Here is a 17,195-nt window from a genome sequence, read left to right as displayed (position 1 = left end):
AGTGTTGGAAGAGTTTGAGGAAAAGATATGGAAAATGACTGGTGTCAAGCCAATAGTAAAGTTGTGATACGAGTGGGAGAGGAAGTGCTACGAAAAACATCTAGTAAAGGGCCTCCTAGGGACAAAGAAACTTGTTGGGGGAACGATGAAGTTTAACAGAAGATTAGGGAGTTAAAAAAGGCTATAAAGAGGTATGATAGGTCTAAAAGAGAAGAAGATAAGTATATATACAATGTAGCAAAGAGAGAAGCAAAACGCGCTACAGCTCCTGCTAAGTAAAAATCGTCTTCACAGCTATATGAAGAGTTGGAAATACACGAGGGGGTGAAAAGGTTATACAGCATTGCTAAAGCAAGTTACAAGTCATCAAAGGACTTAACTCACGTGCGGCAGATTAAGAGTTATGGATTGATGTTGAAATCAAGCAAATATGGTATGAGTACTTTTGAAAATTGCTAAATGAACAACACTAGAGGAGAGACAGATGATGCGGGATTTCAAATGAGAATGTAATGCTGGGGATAGTGAGAAATAAGTTGTCGATGCGTTCATTTATTCGAGGATGAAGAATAGTAAGGCAGTAGAACCTGATGGAATACCTGTGAAGGCTTGGAAAGCTTTAGGAGAGGAAGGGGTTGATGTTTTGTGGCAAATGATGTGTAGGATATATGAGCAAGAAAGGATGCCCAATACATGGAAAGAGAGTGTGATGGTATCGTTGTGTAAAGATAAAGAGGCCATTCAAAAACTGTAAGAACTATAGAGGGATAAAGTTAATGTCGCACACAATGAAAATTTGGAAGAGAACAGTAGCGCGAACGTTAAGGAGAGAGACATCGATATGAGAAGAACAATTTGAATTTATGTTAGGAAAAAGGACAACGAATACCTTGTTTGCTTTGAGACAGTTGATAGAGACATATGTCGCGAATGAAAAGAGTTACATTTGGTATTTATAGGTCTTGAGAATACGTACAATACAGTTTTTAGAGTTAGGAGATGTATAAGAGAGAAATGGGTTCCTGAGAAGTACGTAAGGCTCATAAAGAGGAAGAATGGGGACATACACCAAAGTAAGGACTTGTGTCAAATTAACCGGAAGTTTTCCAGTGACGGCTGGTTTGTATCAAGATTCTTCACTGAGTTCCTACCTGTTTAATCTTATTATGAATATACTGACAGAGAAGGTAAGGAAGGGGCCTCCTTGGTCAATGATCTTTGCTGATGATATTGTGTTAGTAGAAGATAGCAAAGAAATATTGAAGAAGTTGGAGGGTTAGAGAAGGGCTATTGAAGAGGAAGGAATTAGGGTTAGCAGTTCAAAAATGGAGTATATGTGATTGGAAGTAACACGAAGAAAACTAAGTTCCGAAGGAACTAACACGAAGGTTGGCAAATTGTTCACATGATACAGGCTGGTTGGTTTAACTGGAAGCAAATGAGTGGGGTACACTGTAATAGGAAAAACGTGGAATGGCTGAACGTAAAGAGTGTAAAAGTGTGGTGAGGCCTACGTTGGTACACCGCGGTAAAGTGATGGAGGTAGCTGAAATGAAAATGTTAAGGTGTATGACTACAGTTGTCTAAAAGAGTCGGGATGACTACAGTCTCAAAAAGGATTGAACACCAAAGACTGCAATGGTTTGATAAGGTCAGATGTGTTAATGAAAACTATGTGAGACGAAGGATAGAGCTGTTAAAAGTTGATAAGGAGAGGTAAAGGTAAACCGAGAGGAAAATGGAAGGACTGTATGGCAGAGAACTTGAGAGAGAAAGGTTTAGATGAAGAAGACACGATGGACAGAAATGAGTGACGAAGAAGAGTAAGAAACAACGACCCCTGAAAAGGAAAAACTCATAAAAAGAGAAGATCAATTGTTTTATCAATTTTTATACACTTTACTTTCTTTTAACAAAAAACTGTAGGGTTCCTACTGACCCCACTGGTAACAAGTCACTAAAGTGTCGCAAAATAAATACGGTATAATGAGGGTTATTAGTGGTATTATCTACATATACTACTACGAAAGACCTACATTGTAAAATATTTGTAAAATATTTACCTTTACAGCCCCCATAAAGTGCGTCAAAGCAAAACTTATATTTTTTATTAAATCATATTCGTTGTTGTACACATACAAAATACTCAAAAACTCTGTAAAAGTGAAAAACAAATTAACAAAGAGAAAAATCCCAATTACGTATAATGTGTATAACGACTGAATAACATCATTTTGACTTTCTGGCCGCCACATGCCAGCAAATCTGAGTATCCATCGATTGACGACAAAAAAATCTTTGACGTATAGATCTTCTTCCATCTTGTTAGGAAACTCGGTCGTTATTTTTAAAGCTTCTTTTATATAGTGCCATCAGAAAGTATATAAATGTGAGAATGAACAGATCACGAAAATGTGTTTTTTCATTCATTATTTAGTACAATGTACTACATTTAAAGCTAAGACTATCAAAGGAAAATTGGCTATTTAATCATTTAATGTTTTATATTTCTCTTAAAGACTCATATTTGAACACTTGCAAAGTATTTTCTTGAAAAACATTTAGTATTCTCATTATTGAGGTTTCGTGGTTATAGAAATTATAAAGGAACGTTTCAAAGTAATTGTATGTATTTTAACTAGAATATGCGATTGAATTCTTTTTGCGCTTTTTTAAGAGATTTTATTTCGCAGTGGAAGGTATTGTAAATGTTGTAGGTATTGTGAATTTTAAGAAGGTGTTGTGTTGTGTACGAAGTAATTTACAATTTCTTTTAATAATCAAATGATATTAAATGATACCAAATTAACAATTTTTACTGGACTTTAGTTTCTTTGGGACATGGGAAAAAGAAAAAGTGGTGAATACTTTATTTTTGTTTTTGAATTTGTCATAATATTTTATTATTATTTGTGGTAAAATACATATAAAATCAGAGTTTGGTGTTTATTGAGAGTAAACTAAACGTAAGAGTAAATGCAGTATATAAACAGTACTGAACTTATAACTATTTTATTGTTTTAAAAAATACACATTTTTGACACCTTATAACATGTTTTAAATGAGCTCTCTCAAGACAGACTTCATACCGATATTCCAGATTTCTCGTAATATTATGGAATAAAGGCTGTCTCAAGTCCGCGAAGAAGGCTCTAACGGCATCCTTTAACTCATTGATGGTTTGCGGTGCTCGTTTTAAAACGGCAGTTTTAGCCATGTCCCAAATTGATGCGTCTGGAGATGTTAACTCTGAAAAATGTGCAGGATAGGGGAAGTCAGTAAATCGTAAAATGAATTTGTTTGGAAAATGTCCCTGAAGAAATTGACGAACTGCGAGAGCAGTATGGCAAGTTGCCCCATCCTGCTGGAAAAATTGGTCTCAAAATGCCAAATTACGTGCACGACAAAATTGACGTAGATCAGGTATAAAGCGTGTACCTCTGTTGATTAAATGTGGCTTGCCTACCATTTTCTTTGATAAAGTATGGACCAACGATTCCGTCTCCCGAAACTGCACACCAGACACCCACTTTTGAGCTATGTAAAGGAACTTCTTGAACTTCATCTGGTCTGGCAAAGCCCAGAAATCGATTTGTGCGACGATTTACATGGCCTGACAAATGAAAATGTGCTTCGTCTGAAAACCATACATTTTTCAAAAATTCAGGATTTTCATACTGTAATGCAAGAATTCTGGCACAATATTCCACTCTACTGTGATAATCCCTGGGATGTAATTATTGATGTACCTGAATCACGTACAAAAATGCACCCGGCTCCTTCAGGATTCTTTGCAAGGAAGTTTGTTTTAAGCCAAGATGCAACGCTGTTCTTGTCTGGCTGGCTTTCGGATTTTCCAAGATTCGCTCAAAAACACGTTCATTGTTATCGTTGTTGTTAACTGTCATGGGACGCCCTGAGTTTCCTTTTCGTTTGCACAATACATTACCCGTATTTCTAAACTTTTCAACAACCTTCAAAATTACAGCATTACTTGGAGAACGTTTATTAAACCGTTGTGTTAATTGATCACACACGTATTGCAGACTTTCACTATTACGTCGGCCGATTCCGTATAGCGAAAATAATGCTCCACAAGAAACACTTTCTTCCCTGTACTTAACACCATTTTTAACAATTAGGCCTTAATAATTAATTGTTTAAGGATTACTTGACAGGTTTATACTAGTTAATTTGAATATGACAGCGCGCAAAAAGAGACATCTATGTTTCAGTTTCAGTACTGTTTATTTTGGGCAATACTGTACTTACCATGTCAGGATAGTATTATGAGGTTTATTTCTTGTTTTTTTCCTCATTATTTAATATGGCATAACTACCAGGAGAATTTTACTGTCATCATTGCATGTGGTTGTCTTGTTAAAGACGAATCATATGTTATGATTTTTCTGAGAGATATTCTCAAGTTAAAGTTGATTTCATGTAATCGAATGAACTATCTCACAATAAAGTCGTCCCAGGAACGCAACTCAGCAACAGTGGCAATATCATTTTAAAGTCATATACTTTAAAATGTGTAATATATGTCTGAATTGTCAATATAAATGAATCAGAAAAAATTAAATTAAATTAAAGAAAAATAGTAATTGTCCACTACTTAGATCTTACCAAATCTAGGACTCCATATGCATTGGACTCTTCATGAACAGAGTCAGGCAAATAAGAAAAAAAGCTTATGCATTTGTATAATTTTGTATTTTCTTTTAAATTTTGCATATACTGGTACATTTAAAAAAAAGTGCATATAATAGGTTTCCAAATCGAATTTTTTTGTTGATTCTTGGTTTAAATACAATATATAATGAAAAAAAGCCGTTTTGAATGTTTTAGATAGTTTGTAATGTGAAAGTTTAAATTCGGCGTTTTTTAAGCATATTTCAAATGCCTCACATTTGTTCCAAAACTCAAAACCGAAACTTCATGCTACAGGATTCGAAGATTAAGACTCCTACAATGAAAATTTTATAGTGAACGGTCAATAAAAGTGATAGATTTTATTGATCTCATAAAAATCGTAAAAAATGGCAAAAATCGCCCAACTTTTATTTATTTAACACCTTTATAAAAACTGACTTCATTTGGAGTAAAATACAAAAATTGTATACCAAAGCTGCGCTCTTTACCTTTAAAACTCAATTTGATATTTGTGGATTTGATACTCTGATCAGAAAATATCGAATTTTTACCGTAGAGTTGATAAAAATTTTATTTATAACTGACATTCAAAACCCCCAGTCGGTTCGAGCGTTGTTTCTGTTATTTCTGAGAGATCGTTTTATTCTACACAAAAAGTACTAATAATAGTATATTACTTTATGAGGAGGAGAAGCATGACTTTTCTTGACGCGCCCGATATTACGCGCCGAACGAAGTGAGGCGCGTAATAGAGGGCAATATATTCGCTTCTTTGCCGAATAAAGTATACTATTTTTTCTTCAAACGTAGCAATTTTCAACCATAAATAGTACAATTCATACGCTATTTTTACTCGAAATTAACTGTGACAACTATCAAAGTCGTCTAGATGTTAGAAATTAAAATAATTAAGTCGTCGGTGGGATTTGCGTCTCCCTGGTTACAGTTGTTTGACAGTTGTTTGCAATTATTAAAGACAGCTTATTGTTGTTGCAACCGCAAGCGCAAATTTAGTGCGAAAATGGAAAACCTAAACGAAATTGAGTCCGCGGCTAATGATGCAGTAGCACGTTTGGGGCCCTCCAAGTCCGGAATAAAGTATCGGTTAGCGTACAAGCACTTCCAAGAGTGGTGCGATACAAGAGGAGTACGGCAAGTTACCGAAGACGTTTTACTGGCATATTTTAATTTAATGGAAAATGAAAATAAATGGAAATCTTCTACAATGTGGTCACGATACTCTATGATAAAATCCGAGTTAGTTATTAGAAAAAATGTGGATATAAGCAAATTTTTAAAGTTACGTGCCTTTCTGAAAAAAACAAGCGAAGGATATACTGCAAAGAAGTGTAAAGTTTTCACTAAAGACGAGTTTGATAAATTTTTGTTTAAAGCGCCAGATAAGTTGTATTTAGGATTAAAGGTAAAAAAAATTATATTGCAAAGCATGTAGTATACTCTAATAAATTATAAAAATATTTCAGATTGTTTTGTTAATTGGGGTTACCGGCGCCTGTCGATGCGACGAAATGGTAAAAATGAAGACTGTGGACATTGAGGATAAAGAAAATGTAATAATTATCAAAATCCCAGACAGTAAAACACGACAAATTAGATCTTTTACGATAATTGGTCAAAACTACATTAAACTGTATAAAAAGTATGCATCACTGCGGCCTGAAAATTTCACAGAAAACCGATTTTTTATCAAGTACCAAAATGGAAAGTGTTACCGAAGCGTCATGGGAATACATTCGATCAGCGCAGTAGCCCAAAAAGTAGCTAGTTATTTAAATTTAAACGATGCAACCGCATACACGGGTCACTCTTTACGACGAACTTCAACAACACTTTTAATTGATGGAGGCGGAAATCTAGAATGCCTCAAACGACATGGGGGCGGGAAATCAAGCACGGTTGCCGAAGGATATATAGAGGATTCAATAAGAAATAAGAACGAGAATGCTCAAAAAATTTTAACCCCTCATGATTCGCCAACATCGGGAATGATTGCTGAAAGTTGTTCTCGACCATCAGTATCATCAACAATTACCAATGCGTATCAAGAGTCGGGAACATTTTTGCACGGTTTCAATTTTGAAAATGCCTCATTAACTAATTGTACTTTTAATATTACTATAAATAAAAATGATGTTTAATTGTTGTTAATGACATTTGTATTGTTGCTTTGTGACATGTTTCATATTGTTGGCATGACAACATTTTTCCCTCCGCCGTAAAGAAATGGGAAAAAAACTGCTGCCGGCGGAGACATCAAACTTTGACAGGATCAAGTTAGATAAGTAATGTCATCATTATTTGACGTTTGAAGAAAAACATTTTTCTTCAAAATTATCTCGGCTACATTTTTTATTCTACGATGTACAAATTCTCGGGAAATCGATTTTTTCTGTTTTCCTCCTATAAGGGCGGTGTTTTGGGGGGAAGCCCCGGGGTAAGAGTGATAAACTGTATTGCATCTTTTTGGGGTCTTAAAATTGACACTCTCAGCAAATTCAGCTTATTTGTATGATTTTTAGAGATTCAGGTCCTGAAGACTGGAGTATGAGTCTGTTATGAAGATTTTGACTGCCTATCACTAGCCTGTTGATTCATGCTATTATATAATGTCCAATCTTAGCATTTAAATTGAAATTTAGTCAACTTAGTGCAATTTATCGTAGAAACTATTTTATATGTATAGGGCTTTCGATCAGCTGCCATGTTTTTGACCATGTACAGATTGACGCCATGTACAGATTTGACAAAGACGTATAATTTATATATTAGATATACATCATACTTACTGGTTTATGAATTTATAATATGTTTGTTAAACGTCATTTTATTTTTATAATAAATGTATATGTATGTATATTACTGTAAAACGCAAGGTTTTTTTTTTTGGCAATCAGGCTAAGTGTCCATCCAGCCAACAGCAAATGTGTAATAACGTCAGAGATATGTAAGAGAGAATAAAGTTCACTTAAATTAACCTATTTTAACTAAACTAACTACACTACAGTTCTGGAAATTAAAAGAAGAACTACGATAGGAGAGAAACTAGGATTACTTTTCGCACCTATTGGTCATCGCAGGCTTTAATAACACCAATTGCTTCTGCAGAAAAAATGAAAGTATTATTATTCAGTTTGAATTCTTTGACCGTGGTGAGAAAGCACATATGTCATTTTGCCTAGTTTTGCAGTAGAAGCGATTTAATATTCACCGGTTACCTCTAAATCCGTTTTATAGCCCTAAATTACGTGTTACTTACTTTATTTGATTTTAATTGTTGTTTTTATAATTATCTATATAAATGTCTTATTTATACTAATATAGACTATTCTCCAAATTTTCCACCACCCATGAAATAAAAAATATGTCAAAAATGAAATTCGTGACTTATGTCATTTGATCCCAAGTGTGTCCATGACTTATGTGTTATTGCACTTACAGAAAATGGTTATGAAAATAATATTATTAAACAAACAATTTTTTATTTGTTATAAAAAAGTAAGTTTGATAAAAAAATAAACCTAAAAAAAGAATGAACCACTTAAACATAATAACTATTTAATCAATATCTTCGTCGATACCTGAATAGTCCAGCAACGCTGTTTCGATCGATGAAAGATTTTCATAGAACACATGAAAAGTTGTAGGGATTAAGGGAAGCAAATCAAGAAGATCCTTCTTTTTTTCTTTATTTATTGGCACATCCGCCTTATATTTCAACGGGGGAACTAAATTTCCCAACCCATTTCGTCTAATAAAAGAAATTTCCTTAAATGGCTTCTCTGCATTTAAGGATTTTTTAAAAAATATTTTCTTATTATCCCATTTTATATAATTTAGCCATTGCACGTCATGCCAGCGAAAAGGTTCTCCTTGATCGTCTTTTTTCCTAGACACCAATGGCCCCTTTAACTTGTCGCATTTATGGCAAATATCCGTTTGAGGCTTTTTAAACGACAGATTCAATTTATGAAATTTAGATCTATAATATGGATACGACACAAAGTTTTGGTATGATTCCTTGTACAGGGAATACATTGCTTCTAGGGTCAAATGTGATGGTAGAAACGTTTTATATGTTTGGACGCGTGAGTAGTGGCTTTCGTAACTCAGGAAGCTCAAAATATGCTTACCGAGTTCTTCTAATTTTTCTTCAGACCACTTGTTTGGTGGAATATTCTTTCATTGGACAGAATCAGTCTTTGTTTCCGCAGGTTATGCTCTTTTTATTAAAGCGATAACTTTTATGAAATTGTCTGTTTCATTGAAAGTCACTAGAAAGTATTTACGGCAAACAGAAATGGATTATTTATTCATAAAAAATATTTGCAGGTTTTGAGGCGAAATTTTTCTTTGTCTGGATCGTCTGTATAAGGCCTCTGCAATTTTTTGTCATATATGGTGAAAAGACTGGCTATATAAGCTACTCTCTTGTCGTAACTGCCCAAACTCCAATATTCGGGAAAAATTTCTTTCAGCTGATTTTCAGTGATTTTTGTTTTGCACTTTGCTCGGCATAGTGGCAGAGGTTGAAATGGTCTTTCTGGAATTATTTTACCATTTTTTGTAATATATGACTTCCCGAATTACTTTTTTTTCGTAATTCTCTAGCCTTTCTTGTGTCCGGTGTTTTGTTCAGCTGTTGACGTGATTTTTACGCTCTAAGTAAAATTGCTTGTAGTATTATTATTTTGTCATCAAAACAGAATTGCTTTTAGGAATGTATCTGCTATCAACTCATCATCAACAGACACTTTAAACAAAAAACTTCTGGACATGTGTTATTCGCAATATCAAACAAAACTGAACTGTTTTAGGCTAAATTATTTTCTGCATGTAATGTTTCATTAGCGCCTAGTAACATAAGTCTCCGAAGGGACGACAATAGGCAGCAAGTTCCAACTGGCTCTCTTCACATAAGTCGACTTAAGTGTTTATTCACAAACTCAAGTCGGTATTTTCTCAGTATGGTTATTATGCACACTTCGCAATAACAGCTGTAAAAATGTATAGTAGACTAAAGTGCTTAGAGCCGATGATAGTATTACAAATCACCTACACATTTTTATCAAAAAAAAAATTCGGAAAATTTGACTTATGTGCTTACTCACCTCAGTCACAGAATTTTTCTTAAATAATTTAATAACAAACTTTTCTGCTAACCATTCCCTTCGTAAAAATAATGGTGGTTCTAGGGCTTCAATCCGAAGTGGTTCCACAGGCGTTGAACACATTGCACCCAAACAGAGTCTTAGGGAAATATTTTGAATCATTTCCAGTTGTTTTAGAATGTAAGGATTGGCTGATCTGTATAACGTACATCCGTAATCCAAGATGGACCTAATAAAGGCTTTGTAAAAAGTTAAACACGATTGTGAATCTGCTCTCCACCAGGTTCTCCTTATGAATTTTAAAAAATTTATGCCTTTTAAACATTTTGATTCTATACTTTGTATAAATGGTTTCCAGCTAAGAGTCTTGTCAAGAATAATTTCAAGATAAGTTACCTTATTTGATACTGGATATAAGGTATTATTTACATTTATGTTATCAATATTGGGTAGATTATGTCTTGTAAAGATGGTAAAACTAGATTTTTGAGGGTTAAAGAAAAACCTTCTTCTTCTTCTTATTAGCCTTCTGTCGTCCATGTTTGGACATAGGCCTCTCCCAACTCCTTCCATCGGTCTCTATCCTGAGCAACATATTTTTAATTTGTTCCGGCTATTCTTTTAATATCATCAACCCATCTCATCTGTGGTCTTCCTCTTGGTCGTTTACTTTCGTAAGGTCTTGAATGTTGTATTGTAGTATTCCAACATTGATCTTTTTGTCTAGCAGTTTGGCCCGAGAAGCTCCATTTAAGGTTGGCAATTTTTGTTGCTAAGAAAAACCTAACGATTCAAAAATCGGTAAGATATCTTACCGATTTTTCTATCAGATGTCGCTATTGCGTCCATAACGAAGCCATGTTATTGTTGCTTCTAATAAGATAGAGAAAATTGATTTTCACGTTAAGAACGGCTATGAATAACTATTCTGATGAGACTTATTAAGTCGAAATACGTATCAATAGATACATAGACGTTTTGAACGTGAAATCAAATCTTTTCTGTCTTTTTCATTCAAACGATTCAAATTACCGCAAGGTTACTGCACGCATGCACGCGTCTCAATATTTCGCGCCACGCTAAATATTATTTCGGGCGCGTGCAAAAACATACCTAGCGATAAGAAGTATTTACTTCAAAAATTGTTTTGGTAATTGAGACACTTTTTTCTTCATTTTCGTATTTCTTTTTTTCAGTTATTATACTTTCTTTGGTATTTTTTATCTTGATTATGTGTTTACATGCACCTTAGACCAGGAAATAAAGAGGTCAGGTAACACCATCGAGCAAAAAGACAATCTTATCTTTTTGCTCGATGGGTAACACTCATTTAATAAACCTTAGAAAAGTGAAGCCAGTTTCGATGTGACCGCCATGTTTTGGTGCATGTATGTTGCCCATTACTATCTCTGCAGGGTTACCAGGTCTACTGATTTTTCAGTAGATCTACTGATGTCAACTTCAATTTAATGATTTACTGAAACACTATATCGATCTACTAAAAAATATGTAATGATAAAATCATGCACAAAGAGTGATCATTAGGTCAATGTTCAATTATAAATTTTTTAAAAAATCTATTTATTGATATATATATATATATATATATATATATATATATATATATATATATATATATATATATATATATATATATCCATTATTCTCAATCTACTGAAGAAATAAAATATGACCTGGCAACCTTTCTGGTGCCGGTTTGGCTTCAGTCAATTCCATACGATTACACGTCCCCTCTCTTTCCTTGTCTAAGACATGCACTTTATTGTTACTTATATTTTTAACCTAAACTAACATGTTTAAAGAACCTTATCTTTATTCTTATTTTTGGCTTTAAAGAAAAAGCGTCAGTAAAGAAAAAAAAGTTGACTTTGCTATGTGAAAGGTTCTTACATACCAACAATGTCGACTATATATCATATAGTATATATTGTCACCTTTTTAACACATGTTTAAACAAACCATTTTGCAACAAAAAAACTACTTACCTTTAACAAAACACTGCAAGAACATAATTAGTGAAAAAATGTGTTATCAAATTCAGGTAAAATTCTTTCGTACTTGTAAAATTCTTCTCTAACAAATTCTTTTAAAACTTGGCTACAATCACTATTTTCAGAACTTTTTTGAAGATGTTCTACTATGTCAGCTAAAACAATGACTCCTCCAAGAATACTTATTGTTATAAGTATGCGTACTATTACTGGCATTACCATTTTTCTGTTCTTTGAGAAAAGTTAAATTATATAATTTGCTAAATTATTTATAATGTCTAGTTTTAGCCTTTATACATGATGAAACATACAGGACAATTAATTTTGACAATTAATAAAGAAATGTATGTCAGTATATGCTACAATAGTACGCGTCAAGTAGTTATGGTTTGAGGTTATCTGTTCCGAATCGTGTCAGGATAGTTATTTTCTTCTTTAGTGTCTACGAATATTAAAACAGTAGATAGAGTAATACCAAAGAAAACGTATTCTTGTAACGGTTCTAATATTTAACTTGAAAATTTGAATAATATCCAGTTGTTTTTTTCACAAAATGTGTTTTGAAATATGAAAGATGACGTTGAACAAAATGATAATCTTTTCATTTGAAGGTAAAAAAAGTGTCATTGAATTAAGCAAGTAGGTGACAATCAAGAATTGAACGAAAAAAAAAAGATTATGAAACGTATAACAAAAGTTAGATCAATAAGAAAAACACCAAAAGTATATTCAAGGGGAAATATAATAATAATTTGAAAAAAGGAAATTTAGGACTGAGGACGAAAGTCAACTTTCTGGAAAAAATATTGAGAATGTAGAAAAATGGAAAACAACATATTGTAACCAAAGAATACGATTTTACAGCAATTGAAGATGCTATAAGCTCTATTGTGAATCAAATAAATAGTAATGTAAACATAAACGATCTTCAAAAGGTATGGATCTCACAGGGAAAGATGTCAGTGAATATAATGAAAATTTACGTTCCTGGCTACCTAGATTTTCTTTTCTTTCTTATTGGCTTTCATTATTTTCTTATTTTCTTTTGGCGCTAACACTTCCTTGTTTAAGGTACTTGTTATTAATATTGCATGTTGTTTTCGCCAAACATGTGTCTTTGTCTTCACTGTAATCGAAAGCAGTTCTTAGGCAGTGACATTTTGTACACTTGAGGTAGATTGCATATTCATCGTCAGTTGGCGCTACAGCCCTTCGTGAGCCTTGGCCTGCTTCAAAACATTCTTCCATCCTTCCCTATCGAGTATCTGTCTTCTCCAATCTCCCTCAGATCTTCCTGTACGTCGTCCAGATATCTGAGTTTAGGTCGCCCCCTTCTTCTTCTTCCGACCGGCCTGTTTAGCATAGTTATTTTAGTGGGATCACTCTCATCCATCCGCATAACGTGGCCCACCCACCTTATGCGGTTTATTTTGATGGTTTTCACAATATCTGTATCACCAAAAAGTCTATAGAGTTCAAAGTTATATCGCCTTCTCCACAGACCCTGTTCGTTTACTCCGCCATATATGGTCCTCAATACTTTTCTTTCAAAGACTCGCAGTAACTCTTCACCTCGGGTCGTCATTGCCCATGTTTCCGATCCGTATGTGAGCACTGGGCGTATTATTGTTTTATAAAGTTTGCACTTTGTTGCTATTGACATACTTCTCGCTCTTAGTTGAGGGCCCAGGCCAAAATAACAGCGGTTAGCCACGCATATTCTTTTTTTTTTATCTCGTTGGATGTGTTATTTTTGTAGTCTACCAGTGATCCTAAGTAGCAGAATTCTTCTACCATTTCTATCGTTTCGTGTTGCACCTCTAAGTTATTTTGTTGAATTCTTGATATGGCCGGCATATATTTAGTTTTCTGGATGTTAATTAGAAGTCCGATGTTTTCTGCGGCATTTTTGATACGTGTGAAAGCCTCCACTGCTTCATTTTGGGTTCTTCCAATTAAGACGATATCATCAGCATATGCCATTATTTGTATACTACGGGTATATATCGTACCTTTTAAGTTTATTAACGAATCTCTCATAACTTTTTCTAACGCTAGGTTGAACAGCGTGCATGATAGCGCATCTTCCTGGCGCAGTCCTCTGTTGGTTTTAAATGGTTTTGAAACATCCCCTTGTACGCGCACTTTACATTCGACTTTCATCATTGTCATTTTAATTAATTCTACCAATCCTTTTGGTATTCCTAATTCAATCATCGCCGAATATAATTGGGGCCTGTCAATAGTATCGTACGCTGCCGTCTACGAAGATGTAATGGCAGTCTATGTCGTACTCCGTCGTTTTTTCCAATATTTGTCTGATGGATGATATGTGATCAATGGTAGATTTATTTTTCAAGAAGCCTCTTTGGTAGGATCCTATTATATTGTCAGTATACCGTGCCAGTCGTTCGTTAAGTATCAGGGACACAATTTTGTACGCTGTATTAAGAAGGGAAATCCCTCTAAAGTTGGAACATTCAAGAACGTCTCCTTTCTTGTGTATGGGACATATAATTCCAGTATTCCAATCTTCTGGTAACGCACGTTCTTGCCATATTATTATGTTTAAAATTATGTTCTTGCTGAATTCTAGTGAGTGTCATAATAAGTTCTTGATCTTGACTTAATAGAAAAGGCGAATTAGTTTTTTGAGGCATGACCTGTGGAGGATCTGCGAATTCATGAAATGTGATGATTTGGAAAGCTGGTGTCTTATAGTGCTTTTTTTCGTTATCGGTCACTATAGAGCTGTGTTTTTCTTTCTAAATGTGTCTTAAGAAAAAGGCTACATTCTTGCTTGTATGCTGATTTAAATTGAACATCAATGAAAACATCAATTGGCTGAATCCGGTGTGATCCATGCGGGAGTAAGGACAAGATTCTAATGTGTTTTCTTTAGCAAAATTCGCATAATTTTGCAGCATTTTTTTTGCATTCTGTATATAAATTTTAAAAGATTTTAGTAAACCCTTTGAAATGCGTCTTAAAATTTTATAACGAGTTATAAGCATAATCAAATAGTTTATTTACATTGGCAAATACCTCTAAGCGGAACCAATTTCTGTTTCTTCCTTATCTCATGATTGATTTCTCTGTCAATCTCGCGTGGTTTTAAAATAATATCCGAACGAAACGAATAATATAGACGAGAAAATATCGCAATCTTTTTATGTTGCAAATAAATAACCCTAAGATCACCCGGCGAAGATCGTAAGTCAAGAAGCTCTTGCCGCGGAAGAAAAAAGTTAATTTCAATTTTGGCAGTCGGGAAGGCAGATCAGATCGAATTCTAATTTTGAGGATGTAGACGCCTCACGTTCTTGAGCACTCCCTTGTCAATGAAGATGTTTCTTGAAAAGTATTTGTGTAAATTATTAGGATTTTCTTAATTTGTGGTTTATTTCTTGTTATCAAGATGATAATACATGTCCAGCTGCCTGCTTACAAGAGCAAAGCTAAACCAATGTCCGTTAATTCATCCAGTTATTCGCTGGGAAGCAGTTCATCCAGTTCTTCTTCTTCTCCTTCCTCTTTATAATCAATTCTGCTTGTTCATTGGCGGATTAATACCTTTATGGAAAGTTGTCACTCCATCTTTTGCGCGGTCGTCCGATACTTCTTCTGCCGATTGGTGACTTATCTCTTGTTATTTTGACGACACGGGTCTCCTCCATTCTGCTTATGTGGTTATTCCATTCTTTTTTCTATTTTGTGTCCATTCATTTATACACTGTACGTTACATTTTCTTCTAATATCTTCACTTCTTTTTCGATCTCTCAGCGTATTTCCTGTAATTCTTCTCAGTACTCTCATCTCTGCCGTTTCAAGTAGCCTTTGTGTTGTGGCTGTGTCGGGTCTTGTTTCTGGGTCTTGTATGTAATTATTGGTCTTACACTGGCTTTATAAATTCTTGACTTCATCTCAGTGTCAATGTGTCTGTTTCGCCATACAGTGTTATTAAGACATCCTGCCAGTCTATTTGCTTTTTTTTATTTGATCTCTCACTTCTTTGTCCAGGTCCCCATAGCTAGACAGTGTAATTCCCAGGTATTTTATTTCCATTACTTGTTCAATACTGATGCCATCAATTTCTATTTTACATTTGGTTGGTTCTTTGCTGACTACTATTGTGTTAGTTTTCTGAGATGAGATTGTCATATTAAATTCTTTTGCTCTTATGTTAAATCTGTGGACCAATCTTTGCAGACTATCTTCATCTTGCGCTATCAATATTGCGTCGTCTGCGTAACATAGTATTTTGATTTCTTTGTTTCCCATTCTGTATCCTCTTCCTTTGTTAACGATTTTAATGATTTCATCCATGAACAAATTGAAGAGCATGGGGCTCAATGAATCCCCTTGTATTATTCCGCTGCCTATTTTTATAGGTTCTGTAAGTTGTCCATCTATTCTGACTTCCATTTTGTTGTTTTGGTAGATGTTATCGCTAGTTTTTTCTACATCTTTGACAATCTTTGAGTCTTACTCTGTCGAACGCTTACTTTAGGTCAATCAGACACAGAAATGCTGGTCTATTATACTCTAGTGATTTCTCAGTAATTTGCTTTATAACGAATATTGCATCTGTACACGATCTTCCACTACGAAAACTCTGTTGTTCATCTGCTAAACTTATCCTCTGATTTATTAGCACTTGTAAAATTTTAGTTGTAAGTTTTGGCGTAGTATTTAAAAAGTTTATACCCCTGTAGTTTTCTGACTGTTTTTCATCTCCTTTTTTTGTATAGTAGAATTAGTTCACTCGTTCTCCATTTTTCCGGTATTTTATTGTGTTTTATAATTTTATTAATGTTGTTAATTATTCTGTCATTCCTGCTCCACAATATTTCAATAATAACTCGTTTGGTATCCCGTCTTTACCTGCTGCTTTTCTGTTCTTCAGGTTTTCAAGTATTTTCCGAACTTCCTGTACATTTATATTAAGTTCTTCATTTGTGGTAATTTCTGGTGTTTCCGGTTCTAGCATTGTTTGTTCATCCTCTGCATATAGCTTTTTAGGTAGTCAATCCACGTATCCTTTTGTATGTGTTTTGGTTCTATTAGTTCCTTTACCTCCGTTCTTTGACCTCTTATGAAGCGCCATATTTCCTTTTGTAGACCGTAAAAATCTGCAGGCGGAGTTAGTTCACCCAGTTATTCGTCATTAAAAGAATCCATGTAGACTGAAATCAAAGTATATGATGAACACAACCATAATTTACTGTAGGCCATTTTTATTATTTTTCTGCTAGAAAAGAAAAAAATTAGCATAAGCTAAAATTTAATTAATGTAATGTAATCAAATTATCTTTTTAATTTAAAAGAACCTTTTGCCTTCTAAGAGTAGCTTTGTACTTACAGATATGGACTGATACTGTTTTGTAAATACAAAAC

General features: G+C 34.2%; 1 protein-coding gene across 4 annotated transcripts in view; it reads right to left on the bottom strand.

Annotated features, from left to right (window-relative positions):
* The window catches only part of LOC140439947 (odorant receptor 94b-like), a 59,078-nt gene that overhangs the window by 36,013 nt on the left and 5,870 nt on the right, over positions 1 to 17,195 (bottom strand). Inside the window, exon 1 of one of the 4 annotated variants that reach the window (XM_072530140.1) lies at positions 11,792 to 12,142. The exons of 1 other annotated variant lie outside the window; for it this stretch is intronic. Coding sequence is in view for 2 of the 3 variants with exons in the window: in XM_072530138.1 (XP_072386239.1) it covers positions 2,064 to 2,321 (258 nt within the window). In the remaining variant the exon portion in view is untranslated. Of the gene's footprint in view, positions 1 to 2,063; positions 2,322 to 11,791; positions 12,143 to 17,195 lie in introns of those variants that run through there. 2 more of the 4 variants (XM_072530138.1, XM_072530139.1) reach the window with 2 other exon arrangements.

Source organism: Diabrotica undecimpunctata, chromosome 4 (genome assembly GCF_040954645.1).
Source record: "Diabrotica undecimpunctata isolate CICGRU chromosome 4, icDiaUnde3, whole genome shotgun sequence".
Lineage (NCBI taxonomy): Eukaryota > Metazoa > Arthropoda > Insecta > Coleoptera > Chrysomelidae > Diabrotica > Diabrotica undecimpunctata.
Note: the sequence above shows the minus strand (reverse complement) of the source record. Positions and strands in the feature narration are given on the sequence as shown.